This window comes from Podarcis liolepis, assembly GCF_965112155.1.
Source record: "Podarcis liolepis genome assembly, chromosome: 2".
Classification (NCBI taxonomy): domain Eukaryota; kingdom Metazoa; phylum Chordata; class Lepidosauria; order Squamata; family Lacertidae; genus Podarcis; species Podarcis liolepis.
Genome location: NC_139555.1, coordinates 27,245,856 through 27,273,658, shown reverse-complemented (window position 1 = coordinate 27,273,658; position 27,803 = coordinate 27,245,856). Strand labels below are relative to the sequence as shown.

At 47.4% G+C, this 27,803-nt stretch overlaps 1 protein-coding gene across 13 annotated transcripts in view; it reads left to right on the top strand.

The window, feature by feature from the left end:
- SDK2 (sidekick cell adhesion molecule 2) overlaps window positions 1-27,803 on the top strand; it is a 346,988-nt gene that overhangs the window by 255,676 nt on the left and 63,509 nt on the right. For 11 of the 13 annotated variants that reach the window (XM_083489771.1, XM_083489780.1, XM_083489775.1 and 8 more), the window contains exons 4-9: window positions 7,079-7,226; window positions 15,467-15,600; window positions 21,318-21,429; window positions 22,445-22,635; window positions 24,114-24,197; window positions 26,722-26,916. In XM_083489771.1, coding sequence (XP_083345897.1) covers window positions 7,079-7,226; window positions 15,467-15,600; window positions 21,318-21,429; window positions 22,445-22,635; window positions 24,114-24,197; window positions 26,722-26,916 — 864 coding nt within the window. Of the gene's footprint in view, window positions 1-7,078; window positions 7,227-15,466; window positions 15,601-21,317; window positions 21,430-22,427; window positions 22,636-24,113; window positions 24,198-26,721; window positions 26,917-27,803 lie in introns of those variants that run through there. The other 2 variants (XM_083489774.1, XM_083489773.1) reach the window with 1 other exon arrangement.

The following is a 27,803-nucleotide window of genomic DNA, read 5'->3' as shown; positions in this document are numbered from 1 at the left end:
TTCCCACCACCTCTGGAGCGCTGGGGAGGCCCCAAGACCCCATGAGATTCCAGGGCCACCTGGAGGAACAAGAGCAACAACCTGGGGAATAATTTCCTTGAGTAGGAGCTGTTCCCCTGCTCTGCCAGGATGCCCCAGGGCATGCCTGTGCTACCTACCCTGAATGAAGGGACTTGCCCATTGGATGATAGGGCTTCAACAAAGTGACTGGAGGACCAATAAACTATTTGACTATGTGTCCTTCCTGAACAATGATAGGTCTACACTCTAAACCAATAGGAGTTTAATGCCCGTTTTACTGTCATGGCTTTGCCAACCTACCATCACCAGGTTTCTTTGGGGCAAAGCCATGACAGTAAAACGGGCATTAAACTGCTATTGGTTTAGAGTGTAGACCTATCATGTGCCTTCTCACAGAATCCCAGTCATGTCATATTCCTCCATTCAAACATTTTCACAATAACCTTCAAATCGAACACATTATTTCATAAGTTGACTCAGACCTTTTCTATTGCATTATATCTTTAGCTATTACAAAAAGTTTCTCTATTACAAGTATTTTCTCATTTTTCTTTCGCTGCTTTTATCTCAAATCCTGCCCTGAATTTCGTTTGACTGTAGTATTGTTTTCTAATAGTCCACAAAAGGCCTCCATTCTTCTATGAAAAGTTTGTCATTTTGATATCTTAATTTCGCTGCCAGCTTTGCCATTTCTGCATAATCCCCATTACTTTCAAAAGCTATTCCTCCCTCGTTGGAACCTTCTCTTCTTTTCATTTCTGTGTATATAATATTCTAGCTGCTGCTGTTGACACTTACATTAATAATTCGGTCATCATCTTTGAAACATCCGTCCCTATTATACCTATAAGAAAAGCTTCTGGTCTTTTGGGAATAGCCCATTTAAACATTTTCTTCATTTCATTATATATCATTTCCCAAAAACCTAAAAGACAGTCTGAAAGAATTCATGGGAAGAATGCTAGTTCATTTCTAATGCTGATGTTCCCTTCGACTCCCCTTCGCGCTCTGAGCACCTCCTGAGCACTTTTCTAAACTTGTCTGAATTACCCCTTTCCCAGTCACAATCAGGAAATGCTCTTTTCAGAGGTTTGTTAGTTGTGGCCTTATTATCACGTGTGATTCCTCTTTCACACGCACAGAGAGAGAAACGTTTCAGTTGCAGCATATCTTTATGACAAGTAGTCAAGGTCATCAGGCAGCAAGATCTGGGCTGCTCTTGGTGAGCAAAATGTTAGGTGAGAAATTATTGGGTGCTAAAGGGCTCTTCAGTTGAGCAGTGCAAAGTGGATTTGGAATCAACAGCTGGAAGGTGGAGGTGGAGGAATGCAAATTAAAAGAAAGGCACAGTCTCTTTACAGGGTGAGTGATGAACCGCAGGGACAGAACATCATCAAACCAGGGCCTCTTTCACCTTCTTCTGATCAAGATTAGAGGACTTTGTAAAGGACACTACTCAGACGGCTGCAGAATTTTTGATACAGCAATAATGAAAGGGTATTCGGCAGCCATGTCCTGTCCATGAGAGGTCACCTTCCAATTTTATCACACTTTATTAATCCTCTGACAACAATGAAGTGACCTTTTGTAGCAGTGCCAAATGACAGAACCTCCAAAGCGATGCCCCTTTCCTCCAAGCTGACAGATCTTAAAATGTCTCTTTTTTCTTTCTTTGTTGGTCTATTTGCTTTCTTTTTTTAAAAAAGGGGGGGACCTTTCCGATTCCCCCCCCCCCTGTCATCCCTATTTGCAAATCTCCTATGGCAAGCGGAGCTGGGAACTTGTGAAAGCTTTATCTTCAGTCCCTTGTAATGGAGCTGCAGGAAGAAAACAGAGCAGGACTGAGGGGCATTGGGAGATTGGGAGGCAGGTTGCGAGGGGGTCGTGTGTGCCCCCCCCCCCAATGCTAACAGAGCCATGAGGAGACAGGAGAGTAGAAGTGGCAAATAAGCATGGAGGAACATTAACGGGGCTGCATGTGAATCTCACCCCAAGGAAGAGGAGGAGGCTGTTTGCCTGAAGTGTTAAATCCCTAAGATGGCTTATAACAAAAGCAAGCAGTTCTTCTCGGCAGCACCCTCTGGAAGGCAGGGAAAGCAAACAACGTTTATAACAATTACAGCACCATTGCCTGACGCAGGGACAAGCCGCCCATATAAATCAGCCCTGGTCTCTCCGATGTGCGGGGAGGTGGGGTGGAAGAGGCCGGGGTGTAGATGACAAATCTTCTGCTGGCGACTGAAGATTGTGGCTCAGTTGGCTGCCTCCTGCGGCACTTAGCTAGAGAGCTTCATGCTTCAGCACAGCTGGTGGGCGGGTGGGTCTCTGGAAAGAGGTTTTGCTGTGTGGATGGATCAGACATTTTAGTTAGGAAAGTGATGGGGAAATGCATTTGCAGTGGAGCCCTTTGATCAACTTGAACTGCACAAACTTAAATGGAATCAATGAACTACTAATGGGAAGGTGTATAAACATCCCACAAGCAAATCAGGATGAATGCAAGACAAACACACATTTTCATATAGCCACGCTGCAAACAACTGCATGATAAAGAGCGAGTATAATCCGACCTCCGTATAAGCTTTGTGAAACAAAATCTGGATGAATGCTCAGCCCTCAAGTCATCTGGAGCAGCTGGAAATGGCAAGCAGGCCTTGATTCTTCTCACTGTTCTAATTTGTTTCTCTTCTGAGATTTGCTAGGTTCTTCCAGGTTAGCATCGGGCTGCACGGGCAGCAGATCCCAAACACCAAAAGGCTAGGTCTGACAACGGATTCTGCATGCCAGATCAGTGCATGCTGTGAGGACTTCAAAAGCCCGGAGAAGAAGAGAAATAACTTGCTGAGCCAAGAGCTGGAGAAGAAAGCAGGGGAAAGCGCCGTGACCACCAACCAGAGGAAAGGAGCAGCGGGAGCAGGGTGTGTGTGTTAATTCAGGCCTCAGGCAAGGTTGACAAGGTGCCTGCAAGGCTTCCTCTGCTGTCACTACACAGACTATAGAAGCACCGCCTGGGAAAGGGAGATGCCATTTAATTAATCCTAATAAAAGAGATGCTTTGGAGGAGCGTCGTCTACAAGCGTGGAGGGGTGGGTGGGTATCAGAAGCAAGAGAGCATCTCAGCTGGTGAAAGAACAACTCAGAGTCCTGGCATTGGTCTCAGCACTGGAACACAATAGCTGATCTTCATTGCACTCTTCCCAGTCTTAATTCCCTCTTCTCTTCCTTTGATGTTGCTCTTCCGTATCCTTTGCCCACAACTGCGGGAGCCACCATTTTTAAAAATTCACAACCTGGAGTCAGGCTTCAAATAATGCACAAGCACCTTCAAAGATACTTTGAGGTTCCTGGCTTTGTTGGGTTGTGTGTTGTTGTTTTTTAATTAATAAAAAAGAAATACATAGGGACACCCATTAAGCGGCTCCACTATCCAGAAGCTAAAGAACTAAAACCCACCCTTTTCTAATTGTGTATTCCTTCACCGCTGCGCATTGCTGCTACAAAGTTAATGCTGCAAAGACTGTGCCAGAACCAATTTCTGTATTGTGGCAGTTACTCTCCGTTGTGTACTTAGCTATCTCCCCGCACTTAAGAGAACCAGGAATCGCTTGAAGAAAAACCGAAAACGTTCACAACTCTTGCAGCTTTCGTTTTTTTAAGGGATCTTCCTCCACGGTTACAAGATTCATGATGAAATTACAGGTGCAGGAAGCCCTGAGGCCAACATCTCCAACGATGGGGGCTTAACCTCCCTCTGACGCTCCTTGTTAGAAGCACTTTCCATCAGGAATAATCTTAAGTGGACTTGGTGCCTCATCAGCATTCTCGGGAATGAAGATCTACGAGCCGAAGCAGGGAAAGAAAATTAAAATCCAGACAGCCACTTGAACGTCTTGGCGAGGGGTGGGGAGGGAAGGAGCACCTTGTTGCTTGCAGCCTAAAGGAGTGCTGTGGGGAGGGGACACCCCCCGCCAAGATTTAGTACGCTGACTTTCACGACTCTCTGCCTCTCTGCCAGGAAGAAAAATAACCACTGAAAATTGGGAAAAGAAAATAATCACCATCAAAAATGGGGGAAAGGGGAGATCTGTGAACATCTCCTAACTTTGAATTTGTAAATCATATTGCATCTACAGGATGAAAACCTCCTGGTCACAGCCATGCCATATATTTAAAGCACTTTAAACATCATGGCTCTCACTCCCCAAAGAATCCTGAAAGCTGTAGTTCGTTAAGGGTTTCCTAATGACACTCAGCAAAATACAGCTTCCAGGATTCTTTGGGGTGGCGGGGAGCCATGGCGGTTAGAGTGGCATAGTAGCTCTTTAAATAAGGCAAAGTAAAAGTAAAGGACCCTCGACCGGTTAAGTCCAGTCAAAGGTGACTATGGGGTTGTGGTGCTCATCTTGCTTTCAGGCGAAGGGAGCCGGTGTTTGTCCACAGACAGCTTTCCAGGTCATGTGGCCAGCATGACTAAACCGCTTCTGGCACAACGGAACACAGTGATGGAAGCCAGAGTGCACGGAAACACTGTTTACCTTCCCGCCGGATCAGTATCTATTTCTCTACTTGCACTGGTGTGCTTTCGAACTGCTAGGTTGGCAGGAGCTGGGACAGGACAGAGCAATGGGAGCTCACTCCATTGCACAGATTCAAACTGCCGACCTGATCGGCAAACCCAAGCGGCTCAGAGATTTAGACCACATCGCCACCCACGCCCCTTTAAATGTATAGTGTGGGTGAAAGTGGCTAAGAGAACTGGAAGGGGGTGTCTGCTTTCCCCCTTGGTGAGCAGAGCTCTCAGGAGCAGCTCTTCATCCCATAAAAAGTGAGCAAATATTGACCTAGTAGAAGGGGAGGGTGGTGTACCTGTTGAAATGTGGAAAGCTGTGTAGCCTACAGCAGGAGAACAATGAGTGGACAGTGCTTTTAAAAAGAAAAACCACACACCCCTCCGCCTGGAAGCACCCAAAGACAGAGATGGGGTGCACCAGGTACTCCTGAAAGAAGCACGAAGCAGCTGCCCCAAACTCTGAGGGGTTTCGGCCCCCTGAAGCTGTGACACATTCCAAATGTGACAGACACCATCCACCTTTGTCAAGTAGTGATTCCTTGGTGTGTGTGAGGTGCCTGGCCAGGTGTGCAGTTTACCTCAGCATTTAACCAATAAAAGGCCTATGTTATTACCTGAGCCCTACAGATCACACCTAAGAGATCTGAACACCCCTAATTCACTTCATCATCACCTTCTCTCCCCCCCACCTTCCCCCAAACAGCCCCCCCCCTCCAAAGGTTGGTGGCAAATCAGGCAGCTAATGGGAAATTAATCAGGCAGCTGTGCTAACGCTAATGGCCAAGTCATTAAAAAGAGATTCTTTACACGTTTTTAATTACAGCAATTAAAGCAAGTCAATAAAATGTCTCCCCACACCCCCCCCCCAATTTTGTCATTAGTACTATTATTATTAAAGGTTCTATAAATTTTCAAGCACACAAGCAGCTGCGCTTGCACAAGGAGGCACTGACCTCCATCCCAGCAGCATCAAGGTAACTGTTGATCAAATGGTGTGAGGAGGGGAAAGGGGAAAGGCACCTCTGAATGTAGATTATATGAGTGTTGGAGGGGGGGGGCAGGCCTGGGAACTGTAAGTGGAGGGTTGTGAGTGTGGGTGTTTGGGAGGGGAGGTGCGCAGATGAACGTGCATAGGCAGAGTGTATAAGCAGAGGAGATTGCATCGAGCGTGGGAGAACAAGACATTTGCTTTTTAGCATGGGTCATTGCCAATTTAAAGCACATGAAACATTAATTTGTGCCGTCTATGTTCTAAAGAAACCTGCACAGGCTCAATAATGTCTCGCTGAAAAGCCATACCTGTTTGCAGAAGAGCCACGCTTCTCCACTGCAACTTGTGCCCACTTCTGGTGATTTGCTTGCGCTCGGGGAACCGATTTGCAAGTACAAAATGCGTATCGTATCATGTCAGCCGAGAAGGGTGCTCACTCACACGATATAAATTGCCACCTTTCGAAGTGCACACGGGCGGTGACTGAGAATGGGCCAGATACTCTCTCCCATCTATTTTTGCAAGAAAAAACCTGCCGTTTATACATAAAGGTAGCAGCATTTCATGATTGGCATGATATAAGTGTGTGTTTTGCACTTAGCAATTCATGCCCAAAACAAAACTAGCACCGCATGAGAGCTGACTTGCTGCGTAGCCAAGTAAAGGTTGAGGAAATCTATCAAATTTCCAGGTGTCAAGATGACAGCTGCGAACCAACACAGGAATCCTGTAATGAAGTTAGATTATGGCATTTTGATGACACTGGGCTGGATTGCACTGCACTGCTGGCTTGTGCAACTGGGATCCATGGATACAAATGCAGCCCATGAGCACTGCATTGTGGCATGCAGCATACTTGATAGCCATTGCCTCCACCACCACCACCGTGTGTTTATAGTTATAGGCAGAGGACAAGCACAGGAGGGTTATCAGTCCCATACCATTCATATCTGGCTGGCTGTGTTCAGATTGGTGGCCCACAAGTCGCATACATTTCAAGTGCCTTGGAATAAAAGAGTCATCCTGTTTTGTCTCACGAGATCTTGGCGGCCCTTATGTGTTCCGCCATCTCGCACACTCTTGCCCTGAAAAAAAAAAGTGTGTTTTCAGGGTGAGAGCGAGGCGTGAGTCACGTGACTTGCTCAGGAGTATGTCCTGGAAGACATATGTCCTGGTTTTGCATCAGAAAAAGTTGGAAGGTATGAAGGAGCCTAGCTGCCTTTTCTAATAAACTCTGCCTTACCATGTGGCATCTTAAGTTCTCATTGGGACTCCCCTACCACCCTGTTCTCATAATCTTCCTGATCCACTTGCATAGGACCTCCATGTATAAATTGGAGAATAGCAAAGCTTTGGGTTCTTGGGAACGTCTTTAAACGTAGTGGTAGCCTACAACTTACCTGCTGAACAGCCAGGCTCCAATAATGCCAGGTATATGGTTTCTCTGCCCTTGCACCTAACCTATTTGCTGCTCTTTCTTTCTTTCGCCTCCCTAGATATGGGAAGCTTTGAGGAGACTGAGAAGCAGCAGAGTGTGTCTCACGGGGAAGCCGCCGTCATCCGCGCTCCCCGCATTGCCAGCTTCCCTCGCCCGCAGGTCACATGGTTCCGTGACGGACGCAAGATCCCTCCCAGCAGCCGCATGTGAGTACAACTGGCCTTTAGAAGAACCACCGGAGTTTAAAAGAATGCTGGAAGGTGTTTGGGAAAAGCAGCACCCACACACTTTGGATAATGGAACCACACACCTTCTTATTATTCTCTTCAAAGGCCTGCTATTTCACCTGCATGCTTGGCTTGATAAACATAGAGGGGAGGAGTGCAAGTTCACATCTGGACGAGCTGGAGAAGCACGAGGGACAAAAAGTACAATTACCGTATTTTTCGCTCTATGAGATGCACTTTTCCCCTCCTAAAAAGTAAGGGGGAATGTGTGTGCGTCTTATGGAGCGAATACAGGCTCCATGGCTTCGCATTGCTTTCGCTGAAGCCGGGAGAACAAGAGGGGTTGGTGCGCACCGACCCCTCTTGCTCTCCTGGCTTTGCTTCACTGGAGAGGCGCTGCACAGCTTTCCCTCTCTGCGCAGCGCCCCTTCAGCGAAGTGGGAGGAGAAATGGAAGGAGCTCCGTTTCTCCTGCCGCTTCGCTGAAGGGGCGCTGCGCAGAGAGGGAGAGAATTGTTTTCCCCTTGTTCTCCCCCTCCAAAACTAGGTGCATCTTATGGTCAGGTGCGTCTTACAGAGCGAAAAATATGGTAGGTTGTGCTCCCTCTCCTTCCCACCGTGATGGCGGCATCCAAAGCAGCCCACTCACAGATTAACTGGGGCACTAACCCCTAGAGCAGTGGTTTTCAACCAGTGTGCCATGACACCCTGGGGTGCCTTGAATGATGGCAACACTGGCCTCTGTCCCTTTTTCCTTCCCTCCCTCATCTAATGCCCTTTCGTGTCTCTGCCTCCCAAGGGCTTGCCCAGTTGTTGCAGCAGCCCTGGCTACAAGCTCCCCAGGCAAGTGGTGGCTCTGGGGCTGGCCAGGGGGTTGCCAGGAGCTGAGCCAGCCTCGGAGTAAGCGGGCAAGTCTGCCAGCCCTTGCTGTTGGGAATTAACAGGGAATGGCTGCTCAGAGGGCTCCCAAGGAGAGAGGAGAGGAGGCTGAGGGAACACTCCAGAAGGGAGGGTGTTCGAAAAAGGGTGGGGGGCTGCCAGCTCTGCAGGCAAGGGGTGACACAACTGGGCTCCTGAGCCCCACGGGGGTGCCACAGAAAGACTGCAGTTGGTCAAGGGAGCCGTGGACTCAGAAAGGTTGAAAACCTCTGCCCTAGAGCAAAACCCACATTAGGTTCTTTACCATTACTCTCCGCAGACATAAAAGCACTATCAAAGCAAGGAGATTGTCCATGCATCCAGACACATAGACCTTTCCTCTGTTTTAAGCAAAAAAAAAAATATGACCAATAGTGGAAATTACTTTCATTCTCTCAGAAATCCCTGCTTTGTCTCCCTGTTCATCTCAGGGGGTGTATGCCAGCTTTTTTCAGCGTTCACGTGACATTCGCATCAAAATGCCAGCTCTTTTGCCCAACCCCAATTTAATCCTTCCCAGGGAAAATTTGATAAGTTTTTTAAAAAGCCCGTTGCCAGTTACTTGCTTGCAATACCTCAACAATCAATTTACGCTTTTAAAGCTGCCGCCCCCGCCCCCCATATTAGAAGCACCCAGAGAAGCTTTCCCGCTCCCCTGATGGGAGGCATGCCATTCCCCTCTAAGGTGGCCAGCATTTCATCACACTTTGCCAGCTAAGTGTCCCCTCGGGAGCCACTTGCGTAACGGCCCGTGTTCCCACCCTGCCTCAGAGACACCGCAGAGTAATGCTTGCATGCCAATTGCCTTCCATTCTGGCTCCATCAACCATATCACAGCAATTACAGCTGATTAATATTCATAAGAGAGTTCAAAGAGGTCCTTCCTTGAAAAGTGGATCCAGCAGTGGCATCTCGTGAGCGAGAAATCCCCAGCCGGTGAATGCTGTTGGCTTGGCAGACAGAGCTGTGGATTCCTGCTGTCTTCGAACAAACTGAACGCTCATCAAACATTTACCTTTGCTCCCATTTCTAGGCACAGGTCCGGGCTTTCCAAGTCTGCGTCCAGGAAAGCATGGCTTAACTGTGCCTAGAAAGCGTGGGGCAAAAGGTCAGTTTGGATGAGCGCTCCTTAGTTTGTACTCCCTGTTTTTTGATGGCGGTAAGCAACAGTTCCTTTCTACACGTCCCATTGAGCTGAATTGTGGCCTGGAGCCAGGACTGTGTTATTCAGTTTGTTAATGGGCTCACTCTGCTCCATCATTAGCACTTGACTTCAAGTCCCGAGTTCCTGTTGCATCCATCCCTCCCCCCCCCCCAAAAAAAAGAATAAACCGAATGAATCTTTACAGAGCGGCAAATGTGAACATGCACAGCTGCGTTAGAAAGAAAGAGCAGAGGTTCTTAGACACACATACACACATTCTTTTTTTAACCTTAACTCAGACATCAATCGCCATATTATCTCCAGTACCCTTGCTGCGATGATCTGGGAGTGGGGTTTCTCTGTTTCTTTCCCTTCTCTCCTTTACGGCATTGCTCTCAGCTGTTGTCTTCTTCCAAGAGTCATCATGGATACTGAAGAGGCGTAACAACTTTCCCAACACCTACAGGGATGTGGGAATTGTTGCAGTCAGCTTGCTACATGGCATGCCAGGGTAGGCGTCTGAGTAGGTTGCCTATAGATAAAAATATGGTTTGGCAACACACACAGCATTATGAATATTGATAGGCCAGGATGCTTTCTACTCTGAGAGAGGGAGAGATGCACCCTGGAAGAGGCACAAAGCACACCCTGCAGGAAAACCCGCCGCAACCTCCTCTCCTCAACCTTCTCCCCCATTGGAAAGGCACGAGGCAGACACATTAGCCTGGCTGTTTGTCAGAGAAAACCCTGCCACGTTCCCCTCTTAATGGGAGAAAGTGTGAGGGAATGCGGCAGAATGTGTCCTTGTTAAACTAACATTAAGGATGTTTAACAGATGTCTCAGGCGCATCACATTAAAATCCGGAGATAGACTTGATAAACTAATGGCTTTGTTTATCATGGAGAAAATGAATTTGGGAGAGAAGGGGGGCGGAGAGGGAGAGAGACGTAAGGAAGGGCGTTCGCTCTTTCTTAAGGGTTGTAATACTCTGTTCAGGAAAGAGGGCGAAAAATTGCCATGTCTCCTCATACAGACAGACACATTCATAGTGCGATACAGCATTTCCCCTCTGGCAAAGGGTAATTTTTCACGAGCCGAAGCTTTCCTAGCAGCCAACTCTCTGCTTGTTTGCTCCCAGGCACAGCTCACTCAAAAGGGTACAAAGTTGGGGGCTGTGGAGCCCGGCGCACAGAATTAGCATATAGAAAGTGTGCGAAGTCCGACAAATGTTGCATACGTGTGTTCATGCGGCAGTGCATGTGGGGCCCACAATCCAATGAATGGGGCAGCTAGCCCCAGAGTCCCCATAAGGACTTTGCACTTATGCTCCTTAAGCAGCATTCTTCACTCTTCATCTCCTACTGTGTGTTCCTGAGTCTGCCTGTTAACTCTTGCTTCATTCATTTCTCCAGTGTGGTGTAGTGGTTAAGAGTGGTGGACTCATAATCTGGTGAACTGGGTTCGCTTCCCCGCTCCTCCACATGCAGCTGCTGGGTGACCTTGAGCTAGTCACACTTCTCTGAAGTCTCTCAGCCTCACTCACCTCACAGAGTGTTTGGTGTGGGGGAGGAAAGGAAAGGAGATTGTTAGCCGCTTTGAGATGCCTTAAAAAGGTAAAGGGACCCCTGACCATTAGGTCCAGTCGTGACTGACTCTGGGGTTGCGGCGCTCATCTTGCTTTATTGGCCGAGGGAGCCGGCGTACAGCTTCCAAGTCATGTGGTCAGCATGACAAAGCCACTTCTCGCAAACCAGAGCAGTGCATGGAAACGCCGTTTACCTTCCCGCCAGAGCGGTACCTATTTATCTACTTGCACTTTGATGTGCTTTCGAACTGCTAGGTTGGCAGGAGCCAGGGACCGAGCAACGGGAGCTCACCCCGTACTGGGGATTCGAACCACCGACCTTCTGATCGGCAAGTCCTAGGCTCTGTGGTTTAACCCACAGTGCCACCCGTGTCCCTTTTGAGACTCCTTAGGGTAGTGATAAAGCAGAATATCAAATCCAAACTCCTATTCCTCCTCCTCCTCCTCCTCCTCCTCCTCCTCTTCTTCTTCTTCTTCTTCTTCTTCTTCTTCTTCTTCTTCTTCTTCTTCTTCTTTGCTGTTTCTGGCCTTGTTTTCTACTCCCAAGTTCCCTCCTTTGTGCTTATTCGTGTGCCTCTCTTCTGACCCATCCTGCTTCCCTTAGGCCCAAGGCTATTAAAATGTAGCCTCCCAGTGCCTGATATAAGTAATGCCACTCCTGTTCTGCTTTCAGTTGTGTGCCCTCTGCTAACGGCAAGGGTAATAAGAGCTACTTAGGGGTTTATCCACACTAACGTTTCCTCTGCACTTTCCAGCACAAGTCCGTGTTTTAAAGCTCCTGTGTCTGAGCACTCTCTTTTTTGCACCCCAGAACTTTCCCTGTGTAAAGTTGCAGGCCCTCCAAGTGCCCCTATTTTCAAGGGACAGTCCTGAATTTACAGAAGCCGTCCTGGTTTCTTATTTGATCTCAGAATGTCCTGCTTTCCCCTAAGACGTCCCTATTTTCATTGGAGAAATATTGGAGTGTATGAAAGCTGTTCTTTACTGGCAAACCAGAGCAAATGTTTGTTGTTCTTCAGCTTTAAAGAGTGGGTTTTTGCAAGGAAGGCTTGGGGGGGGGGGAGTGCTTGGACACAGCTTCAAAGCACAAACCTGTGCCTGGAAAGCATGGGGCCAAAGGCCAATGTGGATAACCCCTAAGTTAGGTAATATAACTCAAATACTAGCACTAAAGCAATGGTCTACCAGCCTCAGAGGTTGGCCTACCAGGCTGTTTTAGGTGAACCACACCCACCTTTCCCCAGCCTGGTATCATAAATGACATCAAGCATGGGAAAGTTGGCACCACGACTTGGGAGTCCAAGGGCACCTCTATTCTTTCCTTTGCATTTCCAGTTTAAATTCATGCGCTCTTCATTCTTTCATTTGAAGCTGGGTCACCAAATGTCATGGTGATGCCTGGTGATTGACAGGTGGGTGGCTCTGCCATTAAGATGCTGTTCCCCACCCCTATACCAAGAGATGTTATAAGGCTCTTCTACACCCCCATCACATGTTTAGACAGACTCCTGGAGAGGACACAGCTCAGCTCAATCCATCACATTAGCTAATGTCTAACGTCAGTGCATAGATAATAGTGAACCGTGGTCAAACTAGACAAGGGAAATCTGTGCCTAGATGGAGATGACATCTGTCTTTTTATGGGCTGTAACCTTTTCTCAGTCCCCTAACTCTGATTAAGGCTGATGTCTGCAAAGGCCTGTTGAGTTGACTACACAAAGCACTTTAACAGGGAAGCCAGCCAAGTTGTACTCACCTTCCGGAATCAACTCCACCTCCGATTTGGAATGCAGCCGAGGAGCCCAAATTTGATTGGAAAAACAGCCCAAAGGCTAGAGGAACCACCCACTGCTCTCATGTTCAATTTGCAGCACCGCCTCCCCAAAGCTGTGTTTCAGTTATATATATATATATATATATATATATATATATATATATATATTCCATAGGGGCTGATTATGCATCTCCCAAGGATCTCATCTAATTTGACCCCTTGAGACGCATTTACCCTTTATTATGTGACGTTTTATTACACGCACTGTGCACCCGTATAACACCCACTGTGCACACTTCTGCCAAAACCTCCTTCCATTAGTAAGCACAGCAGAAAACACAGACACACGTTCTTTAAAGAATAAAAGTACACATGGCGTCCTAGATTCAACACCGAACTGCTAGGTTTCTCTCCCGTATACAGACATTGTGGTGCAATTGAATATGTAACCTCCATTATGCGGGAAGTGAACTGGTTGCCTTTCCATTTGTGAAGGCGGTTTGAGAAGATAAAGCTCCTTTATCACAAATTTGATGGTAAAATATAGCTCCCCTCCCCCAGCCATTTTATGTCTCCAGCAGATTAGATCATTCTGTAAAAAGGAAAACTATTAATCTAGGAACATCCAACTTGTTCTCCCTCCTGAGCAATTCGTCACTGGGGTAATTTAAAGGCCGGCACCGGGAGATGGGGAAGAATTTTATTTTATTTTTTGCCTTTTGTTTGAGGTGAAAGTAGCTTCAGCATGTTTGGTTGAGGATTGCAGCTGGCTTGTCTTCTGGAGTCACCTGCATGTATTACATGTGTGTATGCAGAATTGCACACACTCCCGAATTTTCTAGACATACCTGGAATACTGCAGCCGAAAGCTGTCCAGATTTTCACTTTTTTAAATATAGCAACCCTAGTTTATGTACATTAATGCATATATAGATCTATGTGAAAAACACCATATACACAACTACCGAAACCTAACATACACACACCCCCATTGCTACCAGTCAAGGAGCACACATGCAGGTACTGGTTGTGGTTCCATTTTTAAAGGCAAGCAGGTCAAGCCTTGGCCAGAACCTGGATAGAAAACTACCTGGAAATCCCATGTTGACTGCTTTGAGCTCCTTGAAGGAAAGGCAGTATGCTTGTTTAGCTGCCAAAAGAAAAGATACTTGCACACAAGCCATCCAGGAAATGAGAGGGTGGTAGGTTTGCATTTATGTGCTTTTACATGCATTCTGTGTTTAAATATACACTTGACAATTAGATTATGTGTGCTCAGTCGGCATACCTGCCTGTGCCCAATCCCAGGCATACACCAAATGAAATCATGACCACACTGATGGTCTTTTCCCAAAAAGGCAGCACTAAAAATACCTGAGTGGAAGCATGCACTTTCAGATATTTATGCAAGTAGGTGTAGAGTGTGTTTATTATTTGACTGTATATATCTCTCTGTCCTGGGAGCTCAGGCCAAGCAGCAGTCCTGCGTGATAGAAAAAGACTTGCTGCTGTGCAAGTGGTGTGGCTTAGTTCCAGAAGTGCCCCCCTGTCCATTTTTTCAGGCAAGAACCCAACACACTCCCCTAAACATTGCTCTAATACAGGGGTGTCAAACTCAAATTCATCGGGGGCCGCATCAGCGGCCGGCGCCGCTAGAGGGCAGACGTTCTCTGGCTTGTAGGCTGCCGCGCATGCGCTGAAGAGGCAGCTTTCTTGTGTAAAAAAAAAAGTGAGAATAAAAGGTGAAGGCTGGCGGCCGGCGGCGGCTACACGGGCCACATGACGAGGTCTGGTGGGCCGGATTCGGCCCGCGGGCCTTGTGTTTAACACCCGTGCTCTAATACATCTATGGTAACTGCAGACATGACAGGGCTCCTGAACCTTTAAGCAGAATTGGGCCTTTTGGCAACAAGCTACACCTGCTGAAATTCCCATTTCTACACAACTATTAAAGGTGCAAAAAACTCACCCGTGTCCTCTTTTGCAGCTGGCTACCCTAAGTATAAGGGACGCGGGTGGCGCTGTGGGTTAAACCACAGAGCCTAGGGCTTGCCGATCAGAAGGTCAGCGGTTTGAATCCCTGCGACGGGATGAGCTCCCGTTGCTCGGTCCCTGCTCCTGCCAACCTAGCAGTTCAAAAGCATGTCAAAGTGCAAGTAGATAAATAGGTACCGCTCAAGCGGGAAGGTAAACGGACTTTCTGTGCACTGTTCTGATTCGCCAGAAGCAGCTTAGTTATGCTGGCCACATGACCTGGAAGCTGTATGCCGGCTCCGTCTGCCAGTAAAGCGAGATGAGCACCGCAACCCCAGAGTCGTCCGCGACTGGACCTAATGGTCAGGGGTCCCTTAACTTTTACCTTACCCTAAGTATGTAAAAAGAGAGAGAGGAAAAAACCATTCAGGTTTTTACAGTTCTGACCCAGACAATACTATTCCTCCGCACTGTCAACCCAAAAAAGTTTTTGGCTGCCTATACTTGATTTGTCCCAGATGCCAGAGTTAAGGAATCATTTCCTGGGGGGAAATGGTGAGAGACTGTAGACACACAGCCCACATTGTGTATGTTTGAAGTGTGGAATGCCAAAAGCCTCCTTGGGGAACACAGTGTTCCATATTGGTCCCCAGAATGCAACAGAGCTCATAATCCATGCTGGATTATTTGTGGCAAAGCTTGGGTGGAGTCAGTGGGCTAGCTAGCAAAGCTTGTGCACCTCTCCTAGCAACCTCTTTTAAAGTGGGCACCCTGTGCACTTGAGACGCTCTCTGCTCTAAAGCCATTTCCTCCCTTTCCTTCAGAGCCATCACACTGGAGAACACCCTGGTCATCCTATCGACAGTGGCACCAGATGCTGGAAGGTACTATGTGCAGGCCGTGAATGACAAGAACGGAGACAATAAAACCAGCCAGCCCATCACTCTCACCGTGGAGAGTAAGTGACCCTTGGGGACGAGGTGGGAGAGACCTCTGAGTGGGAGTTCACAGCTTTTCTAGCAAGGCGCCTATACCTTTAGCGGGGTAGGCAGAAATCCTGCAGGAACCAGGAGAAGGATGAAGCACCCGGTTCTGCTTCCCATTTCTTGCTCGCAACAGCAACGGGGTGGAGCGCTAGGAAACTAAGCTGCTTGCCAGGAACTTTTGGAAGTAACCATTGGATGGGATGTCCCCATATTTAGCACTGTGTGTGCATATGCATGCTTTTTATGTACACATGTGCATGCTTCTCCATTAAGAGTTACTGCCTGGACTTTTCATTGCTATGACTGCAATTCTAAAGACACTGACTTGGGAATAGCTCCAACTGAACTCAGTGGGATTTGCTTTCGAGTAAACCTGCATGCGCTGGGGGATGCCTGTCACATTTCTTCTCCTATTTATTATTGTCTAGACGCAGGTGGCGCTGTGGGTTAAACCACAGAGCCTAGGACTTGTTGATAAGAAGGTCGGCGGTTCGAATCCCCATGACGGGGTGAGCTTCCGTTGCTTGGTCCCTGCTCCTGCCAACCAAGCAGTTCGAAAGCATGTCAAAGTGCAAGTAGATAAATAGGTGCCGCTCTGGCGGGAAGGTAAACGGCATTTCCGTGGACTGCTCTGGTTCGCCAGAAGTGCCTTAGTCATGCTGGCCACATGACTCGGAAGCTGTACACCGACTCCCTCGGCCAGTAAAGCAAGATGAGCGCCGCAACCCCAGCGTCGGCCACGACTGGACTTAATGGTCAGGGGTCCTGTTACCTTTACCTTTAGGGGCTGACAATCCTGGCTTACTTTACTCACCAAGCCCACTACACCCACCAACCTGCTCTCCTCTTCCCCTTACTCCCTCCTTGAGCCCCCCTCCCTTACTTCCTCTTCTCAGTGAGAACCTTGTCACTTCCAAAAGCCAAGGGACAGCTAGGTGGGCAAGGCCTGTGCTCATTCTAAAGTAAGTTGACTAACCTGTGCCACATTGGATGTTGTTGGACTACAACTCCCATCATCCCTGACAATTGCCCATGCCAGCCATGCTGTTTGGGGAGTTGCAGTCCAACAACACCTAGAGAGCCACAGCTCCCTTGCCCTGTTCTAGATGGTTTGAACCACTGCCTGTTTGTATGACTTGGGCAAATCACTTGCAGTGTGTTGACCCACACACTCCATCCAGTGAGGCTTGGCCCCAAGTAAGCCTCGCTGGCCCATTCTTGAGGACAACAGCCGCATATAGTCTGGTTGGTGAGGACTACGCGAATAAATAAGGCACAGGCCATAAGGTTCCGAAATGCTGATATAATAAATAATGTTAGCCCAAAGAGCCACAACCAAGTGCGAGAGGGGCTGAGGATGTAGTTTATGTCTTGCCTGTTTGTTTTTTCCCCCTGCAGACCAACAGGTCCCTAAAGCGCAGCCTGTCGCCCGCATCTCTTTGCATCTGGCTTCTCCGTCGCTTCTGCTGGCTCGGGCCCAAATTTAATTTGCAGTAAATCTCTGGCGAAGCTCCGGCTGGTGCTGACTAAACATTTCTGCCGGCTCCAAATTTATTTAGACACTTTGGGCCTCAGCTACAAGAGCTCGGAGGCTCTAATTACATCATGGGCTTAGGCCCCCCATCCCTTCTCCCTGCACCACCCAGACAATATCCCTGCTTTACCAAGATGCCTGTAGCACAGAGAACAGAAAGCTATATGGATGTCACATCAGTGATATGCTGTTCTTCACTCCAAGGCAGCCTTAGCCAACCTGGTGCCCTCCAGATGTTATGACACTCACCTTTGAGCCACAAGCCCCTGTTGTTGTTACCTATGTATCTCGCCTTTCCTCCAAGTAGCTCAAGGTCCTATGCAGGGTTGTTCCCTCTCCATTTTATCCTCAAAACAACCCTGTGAGGTAGGTTGTGCTGAGAGGTGGACAGTGACTGCCTCAAGGTCACCCAGTGAGCTTCATGGCTGAGTGAGGATCTAATCATAGAATTAAGGAACAAAGCTGATACTGGGGATACCATCGAATCGTAGAGTTGGAGGAGACCCCGAGGATCATCTAGTCCAGCCTTTCTCAACCTGTGGGTCCCCAGATGTTGTTGAACTACAACTCCCATCACCCCTAGCTAGCAAGGCCAGAGCTCAGGGATGATGGGAGTTGTAGTCTAACAACATCTGGGGACCCACAGGTTGAGAACCACTGATCTAGTCTAACTCCCTGCAATTCAGGCATATGCAGCTGTCCCATGTGGGGATCGAACCTGCAACCTGAGCGTAATCAGCATCACACTCTAACCCACGGAGCTATCCGATGCTAAGAATGAACCTCCCCTCCCCGCTTTAGCATTATCAAAGTCTATCAAGTACAACACATTCTCCTTCCCACGTTCTTTGCTGCCCCCATATCTGTCTCTCCCCGCAAATCCTGATGGGAAGCTGCATCTTGCAATAAACTTAACTTCACCCGACTTTCATCCTTTTCCCATACCTGTTATGAGATCGCCTCTCCCACCCCCAAAGTTTTGTCAGTTCACCCGCAGAGAGGTAGACCTGAAGCGCAAAATCCAAATTCCATCCTTCCCGGCAGTAAAAGATAATACAGTCATACCACATGTTGCGTCCGCTTCGAGTTACGTGTTTTCGTGTTGCGTCCCACAGATGCGGCACTTCAGCTTGCGTCAGTTCCGTGTTGTGGACGGGCCTCTGGAACGGATGCCGTCCGTAACACGAGGTTCCACTGTAATAAACTAAATAATGGTTATCCCCAAAATCTGTGGCCTGAGGCATGCATTCTCACCCTCCCAAACGGCAGGCCCAGCCCTGATTCCAACACAATCCTAATCCCACAAATCTTTCTCTCTGCCCCTGGTTTGAGGTTGATAAAAGACTTGTCCAAATCCCTCCATCTGGGCCCTGTAGCTGTTAACCTTTCTCTTTCATTAAGCATTGCCAACTTTGCTTTCCCCCATAACTCCCAGCACTTTGGGAATGGCCTTGATTTCTGCCTCCCGGCAAAGCTGTGAAATCCACGTGAATCGGCCTTACGATTCCTCCATCCCTCCAGATGATGTTTACTTCGCAGCTGTTTTATGTCTCCCGGACTTGGCTTTATGTCCCCCCCTCCCCTTCCTTTGCCTCATTAATCTGGAGTGCTGTACCTCAGTGTGTAATAAACACCATAGCACCCGCCTTTATGGATTCCGCTATATCAGCAACCTTGCGATCCCAACCAACACGTCAGAGGAAGGGGGGGTTTATCACAGCCATTATTTTGCTTTATGCGCTTATCCTGTTGCTTGCTGCTGCTCCCGCTTTTCCTTTCCTCTCTGATGAGAAGGATCAGACTTAAAGCCCACCTGGTCCAGAAGCCTTTCCCCCTCCAGTGGCCAACCTAGAGCCTTTGAAAAGCCCATATATGATCTTCAGCCCATGTCGCACACCAACTGGTATTTGGAGGCCTACTGCCTTCGACACTGGAGGGAATATAAAGCCACCGTTAAGGCTTTAGCCTTTGATATGGCCTTATCTTCCAACGAATGCTGCCTGCTGCTACCCAGCTAGGGGCCAGGAGAGCACGTGGCAGAGCTCGGCGAAATCTAATGATTGAAGTGGATCTTAAGCCTTAATAATAGTGATCTCGGTTCTCCAAATGCCAGTCCTTAGGCAATCAAAATGGCAGCATCTAAACGTAAGCAGGAGGTATCAGAAGGTGCAGGGAGATTCCCAAGGCAAACTGAAATCTATATCTATCTATCTATCATCTATCATCTATCATCTATCATCTATCATCTATCATCTATCATCTATCATCTATCATCTATCATCTATCATCATCTATCATCTATCTATCTATCTATCTATCTATCTATCATCTATCTATCTATCTATCATCAATCTATATCATCTATCTAGGCAGGACTCTATCTATCTATCTAGGCAGGACTCTATGACGGGGGAAATTCCCCAAACTGTCCAGTGGGGACTGAGGGTCCCTCTAGACTGAAGGGGTTTATTGCAAGTACAGTGGTACCTCGGCTTACAGACGCTTCAGGTTACAGATCCTTCAGGTTCCAGACTCCGCTAACCCAGAAATAGTACCTCAGGTTAAGAACTTTGCTTCAGGATGAGAACAGAAATCGTGCTCCAGTGGCGCAGCAGCAGGAGGAGGCCCTATTAGCTAAAGTGGTACCTCAGGTTAAGAACAGTTTCAGGTTAAGAACGGACCTCCGGAACGAATTAAGTTCTTAACCTGAGGTACCACTGTATATTATTCTGCAACATGCCATAATAACAGGGCAGCATGCAACCCCCAAACATTTGATATTAGTGGTAGGAAGGGCCCCTCTGGACATCTTTTCTGTTGTGCATTCACAATTATTTGTGCTCGCAACAGTATCAGGGCAGTTAGTCACTGTAATGCTTTCACTATATTTTGCACCTGAAGAAGTTGGGGGGGGGGAGGCAGGGGAAGGGAGCAGTGGTGTAGCGTGGGTTGCTGGAGGCCCAGGGGCAAGCCCACCTCGCAACAGGCTTCTTGTCCGCTGCCTTCATCAACCTGCCCATTAGACCAACCTGCCTGCTACTGTGCCTCAGCTGCCAGGGCTCTGTAAATGTTGTGGGAGCACCTGATTGCACCCCCTCAAAAATGTGCTCCCATAGCCGTGGCCCCCCTGCCCCCCCAAGCTACGACTCTGGAAGGGAGGATCTCCCATGGTGGGAGACTGGGGGAAGAAAGGGGAGCTCCCAGGTGAGAACTGGGAGGGTTCACCTCTTTCTGTGTTGGACAACAGTTAAGATCGACCTGTGAGAGAGGACTTTGTATTCTTCTTTTTTCTTTCTTTTTAAATTTTTGTTTAGATTAGTTTGTTTTTTATTGTAATGTATTATGAAAAAATCTAAATAAAACCTTATTTTAAAGAAGAAGTTGTTTCAGGGTGGACATACTGCTTCTAATCAGTGTGCGTCCCATAGCTTTCTGCTGAACTCCTGGAACTTTTCATGCCACAAATTTTCTAGAGGTTTTGTCTTAGTTTTCATTTTGCTTTGTTACAGGATTTCTGCAGGAAGCTACAGGACAAGGGAATTCATTAGATGTACTTACAGAGTTAAAAGAAATTGTTTGATCAGGGAGTGAAAGGCGTTTTAAATTTTCTAGTATCTGGGAAAAGGACTGATAAATAATTTGGGGGTTTTTTAAGCATCCGCTTACTATTTATTTATATGTGCATCATATGAATAATTATTTCTATATTTGCTTCATCAACATACGAAACTGTACCAGTTAGTCCTAAATGGTAATTTTGTATGCTATCTTTTTCAATTTTTATTATGATATATTTATAACGTGTAGGGTATTAATTTGCATGTTTGTTTGTTTTAAAAAAAGATGTTCAGGGATTTGTAAGACTTAATAACACCATGGCACTGATTCTAGAAGGCTGTGGGAGGAGAGGTTTGATTCTGTGTGCTGGGACTGCTCAGGATTAATATTTAGACTTGGCAAAATGTGCTTATTGAGCAGTCTGCCGCTTGCTCTAGGTGCCATCCCATTGTTAAGGGCAGCCTGTGGCTCCTCGTTAGTCCTTTGCTTGCATTCTGAAAGGGCCAGTGCGCTGCCTTTGTGTGTTGGAGACTGTGAGTGTTTCTGTCTGGTGCATGAACCCATGTTTGCTGTCAACACCACTTCATCCCTCCTCAGATGTAGGTGGACCAGCTGACCCCATTGCACCAACCATCATAATTCCACCACGCAACACCAGCGTTGTCTCTGGCACCTCAGAAGTGACCCTGGAGTGTGTGGCCAATGCCAGGTAAGTCTCCACCAGCTGCCAGGCTCCGCAAACAGCGTCTTGTGCTTGTGAAGCATAGTTGTCCCTGTTGCTGGGATGTTGAAGGTGATGGCATGATCTGTTACGAGCCCTTCTTTCCCATGGAGCGTCAGACGCACAACACGTCCAGGCTTGATCCCCCTGGGACTCCCTGCAGAACGCAGCTGAAGTTCTGGTTCATAGGTGCAAAGCTGGGAAATGACCTTTTTTTTTGGGTCCACCTGATGGCCTTTGCTGACAACTTGGCCCCTTCCTTCACCCAGTGCAATCTACCTGCGAAGCTGAAGCCCACCCATGTATGTGAGAAATACTTTTCATCAGCAGAGCTCTTCGCCAGCAGCCCCTCATGCCTGGCAGTTTGCATCCGTAAAAGCAGCCCGATCTCCCTGAACGCATGTTTACACTCATACCTGCAAACCTGAACCAGAATGCTAGGCAGGGCCGGATTTAGGTTTGATGAGGCCCTAAGAGACTGGAGGTAATGGAGCCCTTTATATGTCCAGCTGTCCCTTGTCAACAACAATCGTCGCTGTTTTTTGTGTTGAATATATGCTATATGGTGATTTATGGACCTAAAGCCGTTTGCACATAACAAAATATGCAGAATGTAGGCATTCTATATATAGAAATGAGCAAACCAGTGATATTTTAGGGAGCAGGCTAGCAGGTGGGGCCCATTACTTACATCACAGGAGCCTACACAACACAAAACACTGCTGCTGTATGTATGTTTTATTTTATTTGTTTTTTGTCTTATATTTATGAAATGGACATCCAGGTTTTTTTCCTTTAATTTTTTGGGGGCCCCCAAAGAGAGTGGGGCCCTAAGCTATGGCTTGTTTAGCTTATACGTAAATCCAGCACTGACGCTAGGTGTGCGTTTTCTTGAACTGCAAAGACACTTGGGGTCCTGGGTTTGTTTGTTGGTTTGTTTTTAATCTGGTGACACTGGCCCCATTGGAAGGGGTCCCCCCTCACAGGCTTCTCTGCTAACCAGGCCACTCATCAAGCTGCACATCATCTGGAAGAAGGGCGGGGTCCCAGTGTCCGGCGGCATCAGCGACTATAACCGGCGCCTGACCATCCTCAACCCCTCGCTGAGCGACAGCGGCTACTACGAGTGTGAAGCTGTTCTGCGAAGTAGCAGTGTCCCCTCCGTGGTCCGGGGAGCCTATCTGTCTGTGCTGGGTAAGGATGGGTGCAGGAAAGTGGAGAGTGGATGGAAGCAGGGCTGCCAACAAGTCTGGGAATGTTTGCTCAGGTTCTGGGGGCTATTATATCCCTAGGAGCAAAGTTAGTTTTTAAACTTGAGAAGTATCAGCCAACTCCACATGTAAATAGGGATTCGGGTGGTGCTGTGGGTTAAACCACAGAGCCTAGGACTTGCCGATCAGAAGGTCGGCGGTTCGAATCCCCGCAACAGGGTGAGCTCCCGTTGCTCAGTCCCTGCTCCTGCCAACCTAGCAGTTCGAAAGCACGTCAAAGTGCAAGTAGGTAAATAGGTACCGCTCCGGCGGGAAGGGAAACGGTGTTTCCGTGCGCTGCTCTGGTTCGTCAGAAGTGGCTTAGTCATGCTGGCCACATGACTTGGAAGCTGTACACCGGCTCCCTCGGCCAGTAAAGCGAGATGAGCGCTGCAACCCCAGAGTCGGTCACGACTGGACCTAATGGTCAGGGGTCCCTTTACCTTTACACATGTAAATGTTTGGGGTTTTCTTTCTTTCTTTCGATTTATACTCAGCCCTTCATCGTAAGACCTCAGGGCGGTTCACAGAGTAAAAATTCAGGATAAAATGAGGGTGGTGAATACAGCACAAGATATTATGGGCTGTCCCGTGAATCCGCTGGATGAAATAGCGGAAGAACGTTGCCTCAGGAGAGTGAGGAAAATTCTCAGGGATGATTCACACCCTGGCCGGCACTTTCTTGATCTCCTGCCCTCAGGCAGAAGATATAGAAGCATGATTAGTCGCACCAACAGGGTAAAGAACAGCTTCTATCCATGGGCTGTTAGAATGAATGAAAAGATAACAACAGGGCAACTTACTTTTGGGTTTGGTGGGTGTGCGTCAGTAAACAAGGGGAATTAAGACTAAGAGAGCTGAGTGGGGGGGCGCTTGTGTAATCTCACTGTATACAAGTTGTACAAGTGACAATAAAGTATTTCAATTTCAATAAAAACATGAAAATAGGTAAAACGAAACAGCAAAACAATAACCTCCCCCTTCCCACAGACACATTTAAAAGGCTGTGGAGTATTAATCAGCCCAAGGCCTGGTTGCAGAGGAACATTTTCTCCTGGCGCCTAAAAATGTATAAGGAAGTAGCCATGCGAATCTCCCTGGGGAGAGCATTCCACAAACGGGGAGCCACCACAGAGAAGGCCTGTTCTTGTGTTGCCACCCTCTGGACCTCAGGTAGAGGAGGCACGTGAGGAAGGGCCTCGGGTGATGAACGCAGAGTCCAGGACCTGGGGATGTTTAGTGCTGTCAGCAAAAACACTGAGCTGTGGGTCCATCTAGCCCAGTATTGTCTACTGTGATAGACAGCAGGGGTAATTTCACAACGCCTGGCTGGACATGCCTAGGACCGAACCTTAAACATTGATCACCTTCCCATACAAGTGAGAATTCCGGCCAGTCCCATGTCCATGTTCTGTCTTGCAGAGCCACCTCAGTTCACCAAGGAACCAGAGAGGCACATCACAGCTGAGATGGAGAAGGTGGTTCAGATTCCATGCCAGGCCAAAGGTAATTTTCTTCTGGCTCTTTGGTATTCTTCCTAACCAGTTTGTGTTTTTTTTTTTATAAGATATTTATTAAAGATTTTAAACATTATATTCACCAAACACATATAAAACCATCACCAAAATACAACAAAGAAAGAAAAACAGAAAAAAGCAAAAAGATTAACATATAATAAAAAACATACAACAAAATCAGATATCCAACAACCATATTTTCTTAACTTTTTGGACCTCCTCACATCTCCCATTCCTGCGTTCCCAATTATAAAATTATAAACAGCAATTTATCACCTTGTTTCAACTCTTATTTTGTAATTTTCAAATATTATGTCTCCGACTTTAAATATCTTTATCAAATACTTAAATACTTAATTTAGACATAATGTTATTCCAAAATTTATCTTTTTCTCAAATCTCACTTATTCTCATGTTTCTTTCAACTAAATTGCTAGTGCCGTGTTGTTTTCAGTCCTGCATCCTTCTTAGCACTCATACAATTTACAATGTTTTTGTAAATAGTCCTTAAACTTTTTCCAGTCCTCTTCCACTGCCTCTTCTCCCAGGTAGTATTCTTCCTAACCAGTTTGGAAGCTTTGGAACTTGGTTAGAAACTTGGGTATTCAAACGAGCCGTCTCCCAGAAAGAACTAAATCTGGAAGATTTCGCACACGGAGGTGGGGGTTAGGGAGAGATTATAGAGCGCCCACCATTCTTATGCTGCTTTCCCTTCTTCTACATTTTTAAAACTTGCAAATAAAGAGAAGCACATTTTCTATGCATCGCGTCAAGCTGCAGGGATAACCTTGAAAAGACGATCTGAACAAAACAAGGGTGACACAATGACATCTGCCTGAGCCTTCAGACAGCCTAAGACAGGAACCCAGTGCTAGATGGCAACTTCATTCGCAGATGATATGATGTCAGTGTCTATGCTCTCGCCATGAAAGGAGCGGAGAGTATCTCGAGACAGTTCCAAAGACGGTGAAGAGGCAGCCGCAAACTTAAATTGCAAGATGCACGCCTGAGCTTAAAACCTAGCAGACGTTGCCTAAGAATAGTCTGTCCAAGTTTGTTGAGTTCCCAGAGGATATAGCGGAGGCGCTGAATTTCCGTATTTATTTATTTATTTATTTATTTACATATACTGACCTTCAGTGGTTGCGATTTGCAGGGTGGTTCACAATAGAAAAAGATCATAAAAGTACAGTGGAAGAAGAACGGTTAATCAAAACAGCAGGGTAAAAGAAGCAATAAAAGAGATATTAAGAGAAAGCTCCCTAAATGTTAAAAGCCTGGGGAAATGAAGAGGTACTCCCCTAGCACCAAAGTGGCATAAAAATAAATGTTGAATAAGCTGCTTTGGGGTGGGATGGGGGACAGTTCCTTAAGCAGGGGCGGTTCAACAGAGAGGGACCTTTCCCCAGGTTGCCACTTGCCTAACCTCCAATGGCAGAGTCTTCTGGAGATGGGCCTCTGAAGATGATCTTATTAATGCATGGGCAAGTTCATTCAGAAACAGATGTTCAGTAATAGCAGTGCAATCCTATACATGTCTACTCAGAAAATGAAGTCTCTTTGAGTTCAGTGGGGCTTGCTCCCAAGCATAGGTGAGGAACCTGTGATCATCCAGACACTCTGCTGGACTACAAGTCCCATTGACCCTGACAGTTGGCCAAGTTGGCTGAAACTTATGGGAGTTTTAATCCAGCAACACCTGAAGAGTCACAGTTTCCCCACCCCTGGCTTAAGTGATCTTAAAAAATAGGATGCTAAACAGCTCTAAGGGGGTGGCTTTGGTGCAACTGTTCCTTTTATACTGGAACATAGGTCAGGGTATTCTGGTTTTACCGTTGTTTCATTACAAGATTCTCATTTCACTTGGGGTTGTCAAATAAAAGTTGTTGCATCATTTGGAAGAAATGTGAAATCTTCTTATAACATTAACCAGAGACTTAGAAGAGGAGGAAGCAGAGGATAATCTTCCATGTGGTTTGATCAACCACAGATATCTGTTGCCCCTTGGCTTTTCGGATGTTAGTGCCGTACCACTGGAATTTGCAATAAATGCCAGGGTATGTGTCTTCTGAGAGTTACCTCTTGGTCTAAGAAGTTGGGGGTGGGGGATAATAGGCTTGGAAGGGAAGCATTATGGGTTGGGAGTTAAGGAACTAAAGCCAATGGGAAAAGAAAAAGAAAAATCTACTAGGAAGATACATTGAAGAAGGAGGGCAATGGATGAAAAAGTTTGTTTTCATTTCCTCATCACCGTCTAAAGCAGAGTTTCCCAAACCTGGGTCTCCGCCTGTTTATGGACCACAACTCCCATCATCCCTAGCTAGCAGGACCAGTGGTCAGGGATGATGGGAACTGTAGTCCAAAAACAGCTAGAGACCCAAGTTTGGGAAACTGGTCTAATGGCACTATCTGTGGCCAGGTTCTTCTCTTCTTTTTGAAGAAATTCAAATCAATTCACAATATTCTCCCCCCACCCTGAAAAAATACCGCCATGGGCATGTTTTGTTTTACAGGTGTGCCTACACCCAGTATGTTCTGGTACAAGGATGCCGTGCTGCTCGGAGTGGAGAAGCTTGCCCGTTTCCAGCTCCTCACCAACGGGAGCCTGCAGATCAGCGGGCTGATGCCAGATGACACGGGCATGTTCCAGTGCTTTGCCCGCAATGCCGCTGGCGAGGTTCAGACCTCCACGTACCTGGCCGTCACCAGTAGGTGTCAGCAAGTACTTTTCTTGCCGGTTGCTTCAAAGGTGCTCTTTGTGGGGCAGGGTTGAGAGAAACAGGGCTTTTAGTAGCCAGGTGGCTCTGCTGCAGGAAGCACAGAGACAGGCTCGTGGGGAGATGTGTAGTATTGCAGAAATACAGGCCGAGCTACTGCCAGGTCCTGTAGGAAGTGGGTGTTGTTTTGATAGAGGAGCTCCAGAATAGGAAGAGGACCGCGTCAATCTTTCGGGAGCACAGTAGGCAAAGCTGGCCCAGCCATGAAACAGGGTGAAGCAGCCACCTCCAGTGACACCCCACCTACCCTCTGCCAGCAGCGCAGAAGCGGCACCAGCATCAGTTCCAGTTGCCGGCAAGAATTCGCAAAACCTCAAGAGATCGCATGAGATTTTTGCAGGCTCTCATGGGACCTTGCTGCGAACCGACGCCAATGCCAGCATTGCTTCTCTGCCAGTGACAGAGGTGCCGGTAGAGGTGGGTGGTGTGGCAGCAGGTCGAGCGTCACTGCAGAGTAGGGCAGCCCTTCCTGTTTCGCCTCAGGCGGCAAAACGGGATGCGCTGGTCCTGACAGTGGGTGTTCCATAGACAGTAGCTTGCTCCTGTTTCAGGAACCAACAGGGGATGTCCTAAGAGATGGTTTTCCTCCAGACTCAGTTGAGATTTGCGTGGAGGTGGCTTGTGTGATGAAAAGTCAATGCCCAAAATACCCATCATAAGCAGAGAATCAGGGGTCCTTCCTAATGATTCCTTCATCTATTCAGCAATGCGGGTTCAGACAGTTGGGGAAGGATAATAATAAGAAGAAGAATATTTGTATCCCACCTATCTGACTGGGTTGCCACAGCCACCCTGGGTGGCTTCCAACATATATAAAA